The 18,247-nt window shown below is 42.9% G+C and overlaps 1 protein-coding gene across 1 annotated transcript in view; it reads left to right on the forward strand.

Moving 5' to 3' along the window:
- LOC104515934 (glutamate receptor ionotropic, kainate 1) overlaps window positions 1-18,022 on the forward strand; it is a gene marked incomplete at both ends in the record, with an annotated part of 67,606 nt that extends 49,584 nt beyond the window's left edge. The window contains 4 exons of the mRNA XM_010160110.1: window positions 2,655-2,773; window positions 6,890-7,107; window positions 12,442-12,667; window positions 17,772-18,022. Of these exons, the coding sequence (XP_010158412.1) occupies window positions 2,655-2,773; window positions 6,890-7,107; window positions 12,442-12,667; window positions 17,772-18,022 (814 nt within the window). The remainder of the gene's footprint in view (window positions 1-2,654; window positions 2,774-6,889; window positions 7,108-12,441; window positions 12,668-17,771) is intronic.
- Window positions 18,023-18,247: the final 225 nt, after the last annotated feature.

Below are 18,247 nucleotides of genomic sequence, written 5' to 3' on the forward strand. Positions count from 1 at the left end.
GTGGATTGTGAACTGAAGTTCGTTTGTCTGTGTGTTTGCTTTTCCTGCAGCTGAAGGATTTGTAGGCGGTCTTTCCCATGTGGATTAACTGATACATAATGAGCTGTGAGCCCGTCCTGCAGCTTCTCTCCTAGTGGGGCTACCACTGCAACGTTTCACCACACTTGCAGGAGCATAATAACCTAAAGAACCCACTAGTTCAGCAAAACAGTTAACATCACTTTCTCATTTTTTAATTTTTTTCTGACATAGTTTTTTGAACCGATGCCTAAAAACAACACATAATTAGATCACGACTACATCAGCTGAAGTACACAAAACTGCGTTCACATGTCATCTTAATTTACTTTAGACTTTATAAATTTTAATTCACTTCAAGAAGCTAAGCCATTCCTACAGTCGATATCTAGACCTGTTCACGTCTCCAAATATGCCAAGATTTCTGTAACATTTTCCAAGTGTTTCAGCAAATATGGGTTAGACTGATTTTAAGAACCTCAGGAAGCATCCACTTTTTGACACTGCCATAGTAAATTAAATGGTTAACAGTATTTTGACATGAGTTCATGGAAGACAAATACTCGGGAATGATTTTCAGAAAGGAATAATCTTCCTGTTATTTCTTCAGACTTTTCAGCAGCTGAATAATTTCTCATTTGTCTTTGAGCCTTATGTAGCCCTGACATTGTTATATTAATTTTTAAATTCAAACACTGAAGTTTTTATCACTGTGAAGGGTTACAGACTGATAAAGCTCTTTTCCCAAGTACACCGACAGTGAATGAACAAGGCGTGTTCTGCCAAAATTTCCCTTTACTGCTAATGTCTTATCAGGTGTGCCGTTGATGTCGATGGTAGAGTTAGGTGGCTGAGGTAACCACCAGTGGTGAATGTCACACAGAGCCTGTATAAAAAGGTGCTTACGTGACCTTGAGCATCTCACTTTTATCAGAAACCTCAGCATAGCTACTGCTGAAGCTCCGAAGAGGGAGAAAACCAGGATAAAGGGCCAGGAAAACAGAGGGCCTGAGCAGTGAAATAGAGCAGAATTGTAAGCCAGCCTCTTCTTAGAGCTCAGCACAGCAATAGAAACACAAGAAGAAAATCATCTTTTGTTTCAAGGTGAAACAGCTATATATACCCCAGTACCACATTAAAATATATATTCAGTGCTATAAAAATCTTTCCTGTCCGGCAAAAAGAGTTTTGTTGCCAGAATTTCATTGCCACTTTCTAGCATCCACCTTTTTGCTCTTCCGGTGATGGAGACGTTTGTGTCCAACCTACTGTATGTGGTGGTTGTCCGAAATGGTGCAAGAACCAAGCCTTGGGCTTCCCAGCCAGGTCAGGCAGTTATTTGTACATCTTCTGATTGTCCTGTGTCAACACTCTCATTCCCCATCGGTGAATACTCGGTATGGGACCTCTTCACCTTTATGGTAGTTTGCAGCTCAGGCAACCTATAGGTCTTTTTCCTAATTCTGGGTCTTCTGTTAAGGATGTGTTTTCCCTGCATGTGCACAGAGTAGGGAATAATTTTGTTGCTACACAACAGTTGCTTCCACTACTCTACTAAAAATTTGAAACATGTAACTTGGTGATTGCTTTTCTTTTAATTGGTATATGCAGAAACAGGTATATAATGAACCCGAAAGCTGCATATTTTGTTATGATTTTTAATACTATCATACTAGTAATGGTAATATTGTGCAGCTAACAGCGTTCTAAGCTACAGGCTGTTTCAATTAGTGGGTTCATTACTATCAGAGTTCATTACTTCAGCTAAGCAAGGCACTCTGCTTGCAACCGTGCATAAATTCAATGCTTAATTATATTGTTGAAACAGTAATTAAAATGTATTGGCTTGACATTGTCAATTAAAGCTATATTCATAAACTTCATGAGAATGTATGCAGCAAGCCATGCAGCAGTGGGAAGCAACAGCAGGCAAGGTACCTTGGGGAGAAACAGTCCTTAAAGTTACTCTGCCAAGAGCAGCGCAGAGCAGAAGGGGCACAGTTTGCAGTCTTAGGACGGTGCGTGGGGAGTAGAGCAGAGCTCTTCTGTTAAAGGCAATCCTCTCCATAACTCTCTCCCTGCAATGCTGAATCTGTGGCCCTTTCAGGCACTGCAATAGGTCCCAAATGCCTTCAAGGAATCGGCAGCCTCTTTTTCCGCTGCCGCGGCAATCTGATGCAGGAAGCACATGTTCAGCATCCAGCATCTCGACTGCGGACAGCCAATGAGGGTTGCCTTTGGTTACTCTCTCATTATTTTCCAATGCTTTACCAAGGAGCAGCTACGTGGCTTCCAGTTGTCCCCCGGCCCCTTCCAACGTCTGTCTGTCAGCGGTGCGGGCAGGGAAGCCATGGACGTGGCAGCAGCCTCACCCTTGGCGGTTCTGACCCAAGAGGAGTACGGAAGTAGCCCTGAGCTAGATCCGGGACTGTGAAAGTGGCTCTTGGCATTGCAGCGCTGCTCCACAGCTTGCACGAGGCAGCTCTGAGATGTCCCGTGGACAGCCTTTCAGCTGAGGTTTCCCTTTTCCCGTTTCCTTCGTTAACCTCCTCACTTTGTGCGTTGCTCAGCAGGTTTGCTGCCGCTGTCTGTACTCTATTTTGATGTTTACAGATTGTTTCTGTTAACTGCCACAGGTTTACACCATATGAATGGTATAACCCCCACCCGTGCAACCCAGACTCAGATGTGGTGGAAAACAATTTTACTTTACTAAATAGTTTCTGGTTTGGAGTTGGAGCTCTCATGCAGCAAGGTACACCGGTTACACTTCGTTATCGCACACGTCCCACAGTCTGCTCAAGGGCTTCTGTGCTGGTAAACTCCACCCTCTGTAAATACAGCATATACTGTAAAACCTGATCTCAGAAACCGAGCAATAGAAGAAAGGACAAGAACAACACGCCACTGCATCCAGGAGCAGGCAGAGGAGCCAGAGTAGGGCTGCCTCAGGAGGAAGGAGAGGAAGCATCTGAGAGGAAGGGAGGTGGACAGGGCGACACGGGAGTTGCTGGAGCTGCGGTGTAAGACAGTCACAAGGGGGATATGGAGTGCTCCATGCTGAAGTTGAGTTTATTGGTATATGAGGTTTGGCAACAGGCAAATGTTGGGCTCCATCCCAATGGAAACAGTAACTGCCTTGGCTACCCTAGAAACACTGTTTTAACTGCCAAACAAAAAAGGATGCTCTTTCTTCGGAGTTAAGTTTCTAGGCACTTGTCAATCACTTTGCTTAAAACCAAAACAAAACCTTCTTTTTTATGGCTTTTCTGCAGGTATGAGTCCCATCCTTCTGTAAATGCATCCAACCCTAGAAGCATTAACTTAACCCAGTCACAAGTCCCTGTTGCTGATGAGTTTGGAAACAGCTGTCATTTTTCTCAGTTGACAAGGAAGGGCAGTGAAGCTTACTCCATATGGGAAGTCAAACAGATATGTGTACTAAACACATTTGTTTATGGCGTGTATATCCTAAGGTTTCCAGTTAAATCACTATTCACCAAAACTGGGGTCCACTGAAAAGAATGAAAATATTTTCTGGCAAACATTTCAAGTTGAATCAAAGCTGAACAAAAAAACCCCACCCCACGACAACAACCAAAATGGCAACCCAGAGGAAAGCCCAGAAGTACCTTGGTATTAAATTCCTAAACATTTAAGTAAGGAATATAAAACCATCTCTGCATTCATCCAGGTACAGTTTATTCTTCCCTCTTTAACAGACATGAGTAACAGTATAAAAAAACCATGAGGAGAATTTTTTCCTAGATATGGTAGAGAATAAAGTTGGTATTGTACCTAAGATGCACTTGCTTTTCTTGGTGCACTGATGTATTGATATGATATAGGGCTTCCCCATAGAAATTACTTTGGAAGAGGTTGAATGAAGGAAGAGCCATTCTGTTTTGCCTTTTTTTGTTTTATTTTCCTTCCAATTTATCCGTAAAACACAGGCTGAGGTTTTACAGTATCAGGCAGGTGTGTGTATATAACTGTGATTGCCCTCTGTGTGAAAGTGCCCCAGGATTTTGTGTTTCAATGTACTGCCTTTTTTGGAGTTTACCATCATCCACAGCAAACTGTGGGATGCAGTGTCTGCTCGTTACCACTACCTTGGGTACATGACAGTCAGCCCCAACCAGACTCTGCTTGTCTTTCAAGAAGATTAAAACCAAAACAAAAGAAAGAAGGAAAAAAGAAAGAAAGAAAGAAAGAAAAAACATTTGTAAGGCCACACAAATGTTTCCATGTACAAACTTGTGGTGCGTGTGATTGTAAGTGCATCATCATACATGTGAAGAGTTTGACCATGACGTGAATGCTTGTGAAACTTTGTATCTACCTCGCTCTTTCTTGTTGGCAGCAGCTGCTTGTTATGCTTTATTGGAAGACACTTGTTCTTAAATTTTAAAATGTGATGATCAGACTTTCTCTTTTCTACAGACCGTGAGCAAAGTCTGGATCAGGATTGGCTGTCATGTCTGCCATAAAAAGGCACTAGAGAGACTTCAGCAAGTATTGTCTCTGACCCCGACTCTTGCTAGCAACGTTTTTATTTAGACGTTACTTCCCCTGTTTTTCCCCTGAAAGTCTCAGATGTGTTATGCATACTCTGAAAGCATCCAAACAGGGCACATTTCATCCAGTTCATTCAGAGAAACTGCCACTTTCAGAAAGGAAAGATATCTGTCAGACCCCCAGTTCAGCCAGGCAATGGGTCAGACCAGGAGTATCTGGTTCAGGAGAGCGTGAAGGGCGAAGCCGGTGAGCATGGAGCATATATTAATGCTTTTTCCAGAATCAGGGCCCTCAAAAAGGTGAACATTGAAATAATCACGGGATTGATCAAAAGAGGTGCTGGGCCCGCTTAGTTCAGCTGGGAGTGGAGCGTGCTCAGCACCTTGCAAAAGCAAAACAGTAGCTCACTGCATAATTAATGAACTGTGGCATTTTGAGCTTAATTGAACTGAATGTATTCTGCTGCTTTTTCACAAACAACTTTTTGCTAGAGGAAATCACAGGAGGTTTGGCATCTCACCCCACAAGCCCCAGCACACAGGGCTTCTCTACCTACTTTCTTGTGCTGCCGTAAGGCTGTGCTGGCGCTTTTCATGCTTGCTTGTTAAGGCATCTGCCAGGTATCTGGCTATTATGCATTACTGGGATGTATATGTCAGACCTAGGTATTGCATCAGGGTCCAAGTGTAGAAATTGTATTTGTATAGCTGTCTCAGCTGAAAAGAAATAATACCTTCAGGATGACCTGAATCAGCACTCCTAGAATCCAGCTTTTGCAGGTCAACGCCAGCTTAGAAATAAACACACACTTTTCCTGAGAGCAACAGCACAAAAAAAAAAAAAAATTCATTGTATTAAAAAAAAAAACCCACATTAATCTGAAAAGCAAGAAAGTACAACAAACCACAAACATAAACCCAGATAGATCTACAGCTCTTGAAATGAGTACATTTGGACCCAAATATTTCACTGAGAGTTTTTGCTTTTAGACTGCTGGCTTAATTTGAAATCCATGCAGCACCAGGGCCGCACAGGCAGAGCATCTGCTCTCGCAGTTTGGCAATTCTGTCAGCCTACTCAAACCCTTGGGCTATGCTTAGCTTTGACCTTTAATAGACATGTCTATATGTTTACAAAGCTAAGTTAAATCTGTTTGCTGGTTGTTTGGAAAGTTTTTACCCTTTCAGTCTTTGCCCCAAAAGTCACATTGCAAAGTCTGAAAATATTCTCCATTACATGTTTAAATTTCTTACAGAAATCATTAAATAGCTGAGGAGAGATAACCTGTCAACGTGTTTTTCCAGTAATAGAAATACGTTTCTCACATCAGAAGCTTGATGTGCTGAGATTTCCATTCACAGGCATTTAAGTACTTTCTTAAGTCCATCCTTCATCAACAAAATAATTATACAAAGGTTTAACTTTGAAGTCAAAAGTATGCAAGTGGCTATCTAAGTGCTTTGCTGAACCAGATCTTTGAATCCCACATAATGAGCTAAGTTCTGTGGGGACACCTCTAGAAAAAACAGCAGAAAACTTGCATCAGAATGCTTAGAAATGCAAGTACCTGTGTGGCTTAAATACAGTTAATCTATCTGAGCTGTTTAGAAGCTGTTTCAGTGCACTTCTCACCCATGTGTATTGTTCTGTGGGGGATTATGGCAATGGCAGATCACTTTGATATTTGTCAGTATGACATGCAGGCAGATCTGCTGAAAACTTTTCAGCAGTAATGAGTGTTACATACACTGTCTAAAACTTTGCATTGCCCTGTAGATCCAAAAGATACGTCCGTTCACCTTCTGAATTTTCAAATATAAACCACATGTTTATGATTAGATGTACTCTAGGATTTGAGCTCAGGTTCACACAGGCCAATGAGATCCCTGGAACTGTACTGCTCGCCCTGTTTCCTCTTAGGTATGTCGATAGGGTGAACAGGGCAGGTCTCTCTTGTAAGGTATTTCTGCCAGGTAGCTTGTAAGCAGAATAGAATTCTGCTAAAGGTCTCTGGTTAAAAAATTGATTACAGTGTACTGGAAAAAAGGGATTCAGGAAATACACAAGAATACTAGTATAGCTTGCTGGGGATGTAAGGGGTTAATATCACCATGAGCATTAGATCAGAGATGTAATGTGGCTTAGACCCAAGGATAATTCCATTTGTCATGTATCATGGCATACATCCCCTTCCTGGTGTGTTACCATTATAAATGTTAACTGTGCATCTGTGAGATTATTGTTCATACCACAGCTCATAAAAGTATTCTGTACCTAAAAACAGTCCTGTGGTATCAGGAAAGACACCTTTCAGCATCATTTTAATATGTGTGTTTTGATGATATTGTAACAGGATCAGAGCTGATGCCCAAAGCTCTTTCTACCAGAATAGTTGGAGGAATATGGTGGTTTTTCACCTTAATCATAATATCATCCTATACTGCCAACCTGGCTGCCTTCCTAACCGTGGAGAGGATGGAATCCCCCATTGATTCAGCAGATGATTTGGCAAAGCAAACCAAGATAGAGTATGGGGCTGTTAGAGACGGATCCACAATGACCTTCTTCAAGGTAAGATGGCATCAGCCAGTTTTGTACAGTCGGACTGACTCATGGCCCTCCAGCGATAAATGGTGAGGCGGAATCACAACATTTGAAAGGATTAGCATAATAGGTAAATACATCATTTTCCCAAATCCATAAAGGATCCTTTAGCAACATTAAAGATGGGAGATTATCTCCCAAGGCATATGGAGAAACAATCTGATCCGATGCTGATGTGAGGGGCAAACCCATGCCTTTGATGGGAGGACCTGAAGGGAACCAGGGCATGGACCTGAGGACGTTCTCCTCCAGGTTGTTTCTCAGGGTGGGATCTCAGCTTCTTCCAGCCACTTGGCTAAGATCACTTCTGAAGGTCACACTTGCACTGCAGTAATACTGCAGGCAGTCCAAATACAAGCTTGTTTTTCTCTTTTATAAAACGGTCCATGGCCAGTAGTACACAGGCCATTACTATATGAGACACATACACACATGAACACATCTGTAAGTGAAAGATCATTTTCTGTGGCTAATTGCTTTGTAGATAACTGCATTCATTTTTTTCTACTGTTAGTATTAATTACATACAAACTGGGTTGATCTCATAAAATGTCAATGTAAAAGCCAACAAGCTATAAATATAGGATATATGTGCAGGAATCCTGTGACAATTAGAATTAATTAGCAGCTTCATCAGTAGTCTCAGCAGGGAAGTTAAGCCCTGAATGAACTGGTATCATGCTTTTCACTGTAGCATCTAAGAATGGTGTTTATAGATAGTCAAATATGTCTTTGAAGAGGATGAGACACCGTGGGGCAGTGGCATACAGGGCAAAATAACCCTTGTGCCATGCGTATGTGCAGGTGTGAGCAGCTTCAGTCACCCGTGCTGAGCCCAAGCTCCTGCTGCTCCAGCCTGAGCCCCAACCACAAACCCTTCTGCTTCCATGTGAGGGAAAGTGCTTGCAGACACAAACAAAATGGACTCTGGCTAAAGTATTTTGGTCATCTCTCAAAACAAATAATCCTCATCATCGAGGATCTGTGAATCATGTAATAGATCTAACGCCAGGCTATCCCTGATGGAGCTGTCAAGGGTGAACTGCCCTGACGATGGCTCTCCCGTGGCTGAATAGAAATGTGTCTGTGCTGAAAGAAATGCACAAACTACAGTATTTTTCAGAGCCTTGTTGTAGTCAATTCTTGAAATCATGAGCTGACATTTCCATTAAAATATGCTGGGAAACCCATCTGGAGACATTCCTGGAAATTGCGTAAGGCAAGTACTGTTCTCTCATCAGGAACATAAGGCAGGAGGAAGCAGCTGTGCCGCCTTCTGAAGGACTCTGGGGAAACCCCCTTGGTCTAAGAGCTCTGCACTTCCCAAAGACAGTCACTGCCATTGCTATTCTGAAGTCATATTCAGCATCAGAGAGAAATCTTCAAAACCTATGCTTCTATGGTTTTTCAGAGAAATAGCTTCTGAATTTCAACACAAGAAGTTCAAATTTCTAGAGCTGTTTCCAGCTTTACACTGATTTTTTGCACCATTAATCCCTGAGGTTAAAATTTGTAGGCTTGAAAAATTGGAAATTTTAAAAAAAGAAGTTTCAGACTAGGTGATTTAATATTTAATATTAAATAATACTGTACTGTAATAATTATAATGTAATAATAATAGTATAATCTTATATTAATAATTTAATATTTATATGCTTTACATGCTAACTTACTTGTGTCTGAAACACACAAGTGAAAGTGACACTAGTTTTCGTACAGAATGGAGGGAGATTCTCTGGCAGAGCGAAGCTGGCATAGTGAAAGATGCAAGAAAAATACAATTTGTCCCACTTGTAAACCAGTGAGACACACACAGTGTTATATGAAAGGTGTTAATATTTTTATTACAGAAGCCCTTCGAGATCCTCACAAGATCAGGATTTCTTTACACTGTCCAAAACTTAAAAAAAAAATAAAGCACTGAGTAGGTCTCTGTACAAGAAATATGACAGATACTTCTGTATGCAAACGGAAGAATGTGCTCTGCGAGGGCATGACTTTGCCTCCCTTGGACTGGAAAACACTGCATATTCATCTTGAGCTAAGTAAGCAGACGCACGGATTCACCAGTGAGAGACCTGGGAGGATGTAAAACCAGATACTCAGAATTAGAAGTCAGGAGTAAGGGATTCTGCGCAGCAGTTACTCCCATCCCTGCGCTACACATGCATTATGGCACAGCTTAAGAGAAAGCACCTTTGCCATGACAGCTCTAGAGAAGACATTTGAAATAACTTTTCTGGGGAGCTGTGAATTCCTGATCTGGCCTGGACAGTTTTTCCTGGGCTGTCCCATGCTGTGATGGATTCTGGGAGCTCCCTAATGCCCAGTGGTACCCCCCACCACAGCCTTTCCCCTGCGATTTGGGGGCTGGAGGAGCTGCACGGGGGTGAAAGGTGTGTTTCACGATGAGCAGCCTGTGCTGTGGAGACCATCCTGCCAGCTGGGTGTGCTGATGTGATGGGGACGGAGACAGGGAAAGGAGGAATCAGCATGACCAGCTGCAATGCCAGGAAAAATGTCCTGCAGGCATGTAGCACAGGGCTGGTTGCACCAAGTAAAGGTTATTAGTTCAAGCGCTTCCTATGTTGCAATATTTGATTTATCTAAGGGCTATGCCCAGTACTTAATACAGGAAAGACCAAGAGAAACAGCAGACTCCTTCAGACCAGAATTTTTTTTAAAGCAAAACCATGACACTCCATGCATTCCTTGCTATGGAGGAGAGAGGAACAAGAGAATGCCTGTCATACAGGACACGAGGTGCAAAGACCAGATGGGTCTGATCTTCAGGACTGTAAGAGACAGATGTGGCAAAAGGACTTCTGAAGACACCAAGTGCAGAAAAAGGTCTTGGCATGAAGCAAACTTTGAAAAGCTTTGGTTTAAGACTTTGTGCTTCAAGTAGCAGCAGGACATGACACAATGTACCTGTTGGGTGGGATGCAGGTTGGGAACCATATGAGAAAAGCAAGGTATTCCCACTGCTTTTCTGAAAACTCTTTACATCACATTTTATTTAGGCTTGTTTATAATGCCTATACTAACAGTTGGTTTTTTCCACTAATTTTGAATGGCTCACACTAGTATCTCTGTTGTAACAGCATCCCCAGAAAAAATATTGCTAAAAAGGGTTGGGTGGGATGCAGGTTGGGAACCATATGAGAAAAGCAAGGTATTCCCACTGCTTTTCTGAAAACTCTTTACATCACATTTTATTTAGGCTTGTTTATAATGCCTATACTAACAGTTGGTTTTTTCCACTAATTTTGAATGGCTCACACTAGTATCTCTGTTGTAACAGCATCCCCAGAAAAAATATTGCTAAAAAGGCAGTATTTTCAAGGAAGTTTCTGCAGTGACTATGCCTGCTAGCCAGGGAGTGGGGGAATGAAAACAAAAGCAATTGGAATTATTTGAATTCTGACCTTGAAGGAACCTCAGAGTCAGCCTTCTCCCTGTACACAGATCCCTGGTCTGGCCATACCAAATTAAAATACCCAGAAAACAGGACTTGGACAGTTAAGGAGCACTCCAGCGAGGGGATGGGGTTCTAGGCAGGTGAGCCAGCAGGATCTCAGGCACTGTTCACCATCTGTGTGTATGTCCAAATTTGGGAAAAGTCCAACTGAAGGCAAGATGTTTCACATCCACAAATCGTGACACGCACATATTTCTCCAGATTGCTGTCCTGCTCTGAATCCAACACATCCATAAATCTTCCATTGCTTTCTTGCCCTCTGTGGTAATAGATCTCAATCTCATGTTGCAGCTCTTGCCAGCTCCTACCTTCTGATATGCAGACATGTTCCCACTGAAATCAATATGAATGAATTCAAAGGCCAGAATTTGGCATATGATCTATCCTGAAAAAAATGTGAGTTGGCAAGTCAAGAAGCTAAGATCTTTCTTTCAAACTCACCTAAGTAAGGCCTACATCCTTCCAATAAGTTCAGTATCAATCATCTACTGCATAAAGTTATAATCAATTTCAAAAAATATTGCCAACTGAGCAGTAAACATGTCTTCTACTAATAAAGAGACACTTAACCATCTTCAGAGTTTAGTTGTATCCTGTAGCTCATCAAACTTAGGTGAAATTTAGGTGACATTCACAGGTATTGAATTTACAGGTAAAGCATATTAACATTTAAAGCTCAAAGAACCAGAAAATCAGCTTCTCACAGACACTGATGTTAAATAAGCACATATGGTCTCTACACAGTGAGCCTAAAATTAGCTATGAAAGCTACAAACCAAATCTAGGACCCATGAGGGAAGGTAGGATAGACTGCCCCGGAACGGTGGAAGTGTGTGTGGAGGACCTTTGGCTCGTATTTACATTACAACATCAGTTTCTCTGTGTGTGGCTCGTGCTAGGCTGCAGCAATAGCAATGGTTGGCTTTGCCCTCTTGAGACAAAATCACTTCTATTGGCAGTTTCTAGTGGCCCAGCTGCCTGTAGGTCTACCTCCATATTTAATCCAAACACGACATTGTGTGCTCAATGTTGTTTGAGAGCACAGAAGGAGGGTAGCAGGCACAAGGCTCCAGCATGACCCTGGGCAGGGTCAGTTTTCCTTTCCATATTCTCCAACAAAAGAGGCAGCGTGCCTGGGTCCCTCGGGGGCTTCTGCAGCACCGGGAAAGCAGTGGGGAGGGTGGGATGTTCAACATTGTATGGAGGTGGCTGGGGTTTCTGGCACCCCTCTTCCCTGTGCTGCTGGACATTGGTGGAGGACACATTCAAGTGGATGCTCCTCCTGGCAAACTTCCCCTTAATTTCACTGGGAGAAGGGTGATTGCAGTGGAAAGCAGAAAGCAGACGTTGTTTTCTTAGAAGCCACTTTGGGTTTGTTTCTCAAGCTTTATCCTTGAAGTACGGCTAGGCAAGTGATCTCAGTACAAAAGAGCCAGTACTTTAGTCATCATCAGGTTTTTGCAGTAGCACGTTTGGCCTGACAGGCAGAAGCACTGCTTCTGAGTGCAACGGTATCCAGCTGCACTAATTTATCTGGGTTATGTGCTGTAATCGATGTACCAGCATTAGCCCAAAAAACCTCAAAGCACTTCACAGTCATGCCAGTAACAAAGTCCTGGCACTGCAAAGGAAGTGAAAAAAGAGATTCCTCAGCATAAAGCACAGTAAGAGAGAAAGGCTGCAGGAAGGAAAACCCTGCTACTGATTCTCTTTCATTCGAGATGTGCTATTGGCGTTGTTCACAACAAAAGGCTGAGGAATATTTTATGAGTGTAGTTTAGGTGCTGGTGTAATTCTGTGCCCTCATTTTCCCTCCTCAGAAATCCAAAATATCAACATACGAGAAGATGTGGGCGTTCATGAGCAGCAGGCAGCAGACAGCGCTGGTGAAGAACAACGATGAGGGAATCCAGCGCGTGCTTACAACAGACTATGCGCTGCTAATGGAGTCAACCAGCATAGAGTATGTGACTCAGAGAAACTGCAATCTCACCCAGATAGGAGGGCTCATCGATTCAAAAGGCTACGGCGTGGGAACTCCTATTGGTAAGATGCTTTCCAGCGCATGTGGTGTGGAGCACGCCCAGCTATCCCCTTTTCAGAAATTTAGAAGGCCATTTGAATGATGTCCTAGTCATTTAGAAACCTTTCTCATCAAAACAGTCATGACCTCAGAGCAACACATAAGAACAGTGAGAAGAAACTGTGAGGTTCTTCATCTGCATCAGGGATTTCCATGTTCAGAGCTAAGCAGAATGTTACACTCCCAGTCTCTGTGAACTCTTTCCAGTAGACCTTTTTTAGCATATCCCGTGTCCTTTTCAAGATTTTCTAATTGTAGTGAAATAGGAGTGTCATTTTTTTGTGCTAGGTTCTTACGAATAATTGGCACTGGGCATCCAGATCTTTTTCCTGTATAATAGACTTCTCCACACTGCTCACACATGCATTTATCATGCCGTGCTCCCGTAATAGCTATGCAATTATATTGTCTTCAGGGGAATTATTCAAAGCAGTATCGGTTTACACAGATATAACAGGTGAAGTATTTTGTCTATTGGTTGCTTGGTAGACCAGATATAAATAAGGGAGAAACACCACTGCACTTTGAACTGTGATTATCTATGCAACTGAGTACCTCAGACAGATTGCCATATAGATAACGTTTTAAGTATATTTTTCCACTGGCTATGTGAGAGCAGCCGTCTTACCCTGAGGACAATGACACAAAAGCTAAAATCCCGAATAAAGACAAATGTATGGCAAGAGTTTCATTGCAGTTATAAAGCTGCCACACTTTAAACCAAAAACAATGAAGGAATAATTGGAACAGATGGTAATCTTCAGAGAGAGCACATCCATTGGAAATACAGCTGTGAAATATATTTATAAGATGTTTCTTGTATGATAAATGTGCCTTAATTTTTTTCTTAAGGAAAACCAGCAAGATTCAGAGGAATAGATATCTCCAAGCACTGTGGAATAATTCAGTGCGATCAGGCATCTTAAATTTTTTAAAGATCTATTTCATAACAAAAATAAGCTGTGGAGATCCTTCCGCTATTCAGATGGACCCCAAAGGCCCCGTTACTTTTCTCACAGCATTCAAGACTATCGATTGCAGAAGCTGTATGGAGAAAAAAAAGACTGTCTGTGACCCTTAACACCAGAGTTTCAGCAAGTCTTAACTGGTTTGCATTCGTTCCTTCAGGAGAATGCACAACCACATGGCTAGGGTTTGCAGCAGCAAAAGTATGCCTCTCACTCCAAAATTTCCAGTGAATGAGATGAATATAGTCACCATTTGGCTCCCAAAGAAACAAGAAGGAGAATTTTTGACCGTTCTTCTGTTAATCCAGGAAATATACTATTTTATTTATCAGATCAACTTCTGCAAGTAAAACTGCAGATATAGGCTGTTTTCCTGCTTCTTTGTGCTGAGTTAGGTTAAATGACATTTAGGCATATCAGCAAACATCTCCATTTATGTTTATTACAGAGCCAATGGGTCACAAGAGGAGAGTTTTCATCAGATTCTTGGCAAAGACCATTACTGACAAAAAATCTACAGTGATGGTTGGTGGTGAACTTAATGCACTCTGGAAGTACTGCTGTAACAAAAGCACCTCTAAGCAAAACCTGTGCAAAATGTCACCCTGGGAGGAATGCGGTTGAAGAAAGCAACATTATTATAGGTGTCAGGACAGGTATTAATTCCAGTATCACTGCTCTTGCTGATGCCAGTAATTCTAACACAAACGCTATTACCACATACTTGGAAGACTGCTAAGAAAGTAGATGGATGCATTTCTTGGCCTGAGAAGTAGGTTGTTAATAGCTCAGAGGCCATAAATGATATACTGAATATTCAAAGCGGTGCTGAGAAGGATTTGCGTGCAGTTTTAGTGCTCACCAATAAAACATCACCCATACAACACTTCAGGCACACTTGACAAACTTTAAAAGCACATGTAGAAATATAGATGTACCTGTTACCCTCAAGATGAATTGTGATAACCCTGCTGGCAGCATAAACATCACGAGAAAGAGCGAACATCCCCACAAATCCTGTGTTTTGACTCAGGCTGCTTCACTTTACCTAACAGCCATGCCCTTTCTGACAAGGGAAAATAGATGAGTCCTACTGCGGTGGGCTGACCCTGACTGGAGGCCAGGTGCCCACCAAAGCTGCTTTATCACTCCCCTCCTCAGCTGGGCAGGGGAGAAAATATAAGGACAGGCTTTTGGGTCAAGACAAGGACAGGGTGGGATCACTCAGCAATTACCATCACCATCAAAACAGACCTACCTTGGTAAAAAATTAATTTAATTTATCACCAATCAAAATCAGAGGTAAAAAAAGACAGCTAAAACCAAATCTTAACCAAACCTTCCCTTCACCCTCCCTTCTTCCTGGACTCAAATTCACTCTATCTCTTCTCCCCACGTGATGCAAGGGGACATCACACATCTCTGGGGCTCAGGGGGAGGACTCCTCACACTCTGCCCCTGCTTCAGCATGGGGTCCCTCCCATGGGAAACAGTCCTCCATGAACTTCTCTGACATGAGTCCTTCCCACAGGCTGCAGCTCTTCATGAACTGCTCCAGCGTGGGTCCTTTCCACAGGGTGCAGTCCTTCTGGAGCAGCCTGCACCAGCGTGGGCTTCCCATGGGGACACAAGTCCTGCCACAAAATCTGCTCCAGCCTGGGCTCCTCTCTCCATGGGTCTAAAGCTCCTGCCAGAAGCCTGCTCCAGTGTGGGCTTCCCACAGGGCCACAGCCTCCTTTGGGCAACCCCCTGCTCCAGCATGGGGTCCTCCCTGGGCTGCGGGTGGCTCTCTGCTTCACCATGACCATCCTGCAGGGCACAGCCGGCCTCAACATGATGTGCACCATGGGCTGCTGGGGAATCTCTGCTCTGGCACTTGGAGCACCTCCTCCCCTCCTTCTCCACAGACCAGGGTGTCTGCAAAGTTGTTCTGCTCACATATTGTCACTCATCTCTCTGGCTGCTGTTGTGCAGCAGTTTTTTTTCCCAGAGGCTCTACCACTGTCACTGATGGGCTCGGCCTTGGCCAGCAATGAATCCATCTTAGAGCTGGCTAGCATTGGCTCATCAGACATAGGGGAAGCTTCTAGCAGCTTCTCAGAGAAGCCACCCCTGTAGCCCCGCCATGGTACCAAAACCTTGCCATGCAAATGCAACACAGCTACAATCTCACATACTATAGCTATCAGGGTGACAAACAGCTCCTAAGGTATAAACAAGTCGTCTTTCTTCTAAGAGGCATTGCTGCTTGCAGTGGTAATTCACTTTTCTGTGTAAAGACAGTTTTGAAGATGTTTCTGTTTTGTTTTCTGTTGTGCATATTTTTGGTTCTTTAATAGCATGCATAGAAATCGTCTATTCCTAGAGCAGGCATATTTTCCTTTCAAAGCTGGCTACCTCAAAGCAGTGGCTGCTGATTGCTGGCTTCCCAGATGGACTTTGTATAATCTGACACATGTCTCTTGGCATCTGTGGTCACAGCATGTCCTAGTGCTGGCAGTAAGATACACTGAAAAAGAGCTGATTGTTGGCACAACAAATGAAGAACACCAATGTTTTTCACACTGACTCTCCTCAGACAATGCTGTGGGCTAAAGGAAATGGAAAGCAGGGAGGGGGGCTTGTATTCATGGTACAATTATTTTTAATATTGTCCTGCACAGCAATATAAGAAAGAAAACAAGCTGTGAGGCAAAATTTCCAAGGCTATTTAGATGCATAAAGACACAAAAGTGGTGCCTAGGGAGATTTTCTCAAGTATTAGCGTCTACGTGCACCATGCTATCACTGAAATTCTGGCACACATTCTGCCTTAAAGTTTGTTTACCTTGATCAGAATGAGAATTGCAACTGCCTTAATTTGCAACAAAATGTGACTTTTGGTGAAATTACAGCCTAAGAAAATAGACTTATTAATGTGCTAGAGGAGAGGAAAGGAGGGATGGTAGATAGCTACATGGACGCAAGACTGGCAACACTGCCTGTATTTCAGCCCAGACACTAAACATTTCCAACATGTCAGGGTTTGGGGGCACATACATACCTTTAGAGCCAAACAGCCTTTCTTGAAACTCTCTCATGAAATCCTTGCCCCATAAAGAAAATACTATGATAATGTCAAAAACAACTTTCACTTGGATATTATAATTAATAACAGGATTGCTGCTATTATTGCTGATAATTTCAGCTTCTGGCAACATGGGAAAAGATAATTGGTAGCAATTTCCTTTATCTAGGCACTGCTCCATAAGTAGGGTGAGGGGCAAACCTCTTCCGTGTCCCCCCTTAGGGCTACAGACTTGTGCTTCTGCAAGAGCACAAGCTGGCTGAAGGCGCTCACAGAGATTTTTGGAAGGTGGGGAGCCAGAGCTGAGCACGTGAGAAGCAAACCTAAACAGATGGAACCGCCCAACGTGACCCTGCTATTTGCCAGATACTGTACAGGCCCATTAATGCTGCAGAGCCTGAAGACACACCATTTAGCAAGCTGTTGGCTGGAAAATAAAAAGCATGAGAATAGTTGCTATTTTCAGCTTGCAGTGCCAATATTGTTGCAAGCCACGGAAAAAAAAAAAAAGGCTGGGGTGCCTTGTGTTCTTACAAGCTGTAAGGTAGCTGGAGTTGGGAGCTTTTGCAGGTATAAATGAGAAGAGAATGTATCTGATTGACTGTGGGCTTTTCTTAGGCAGCTACCAATTTTACATACAGTAGGAAAAATAAACAAATGTTGGAGTAAATAGAAGAGATGCAAAGCAGAAAGTCTCAAAGGATGCTCAAAGCAATATTCAAACATGATACAGAGGAATTACTTAGCAAGAAAACCCACTGCCAAGGCTTAAATAAACCTCAGTAAGAGAGCCTAGAAACAATAATGAATTCTCAAACAAATAACCACACCAAAGGAGCCTTCTGCTATCCAGTCCCCAGGGCAGACATCGTCCTCTTCCCCCTTCCAGACGAAGAGAAACCAACATTTTCTAGCCAGAATAATGAGCCTTGTGATAAGGGAGAACTTTTGCTTCAGATAACAGCCGCTTGCTCCCTCCCTGTGTTCACTTTGCTGCAACCAGTGCTGATGGATCTTGGTCTCATCTTGCAGGGTCTCCTTACAGAGACAAGATCACCATCGCCATCCTCCAGCTCCAGGAGGAGGGAAAGCTGCACATGATGAAGGAAAAGTGGTGGCGAGGCAACGGTTGCCCAGAGGAGGACAGCAAGGAAGCCAGTGCTCTTGGGGTGGAAAATATTGGGGGCATCTTCATAGTTCTTGCTGCAGGGCTTGTTCTTTCGGTGTTTGTAGCCATTGGTGAATTTATATATAAATCAAGGAAAAACAGCGATATTGAGCAGGTGAGTCATCCATTTCCAGCTTTCTTATGTTTCTGGGAAGCTGAGGTTTGTGGCAGTGGCTGTGACTGCATTATACGTCTCTGCTGGAGTGCAGATTTTGTATCGCTGAACTCTCACCATGCATTTCTGGCACTAAAGACAAATAATTTATTAATAAGAACAGGGAAGTACCTCACCCACAGTCCAATTAGTGCTGTTTAGTATGGCAGTGCAGAACATGAACAA

Source organism: Eurypyga helias, unplaced genomic scaffold, assembly GCF_000690775.1.
Source record: "Eurypyga helias isolate BGI_N326 unplaced genomic scaffold, ASM69077v1 scaffold3931, whole genome shotgun sequence".
NCBI classification, from domain to species: Eukaryota; Metazoa; Chordata; class Aves; order Eurypygiformes; family Eurypygidae; genus Eurypyga; species Eurypyga helias.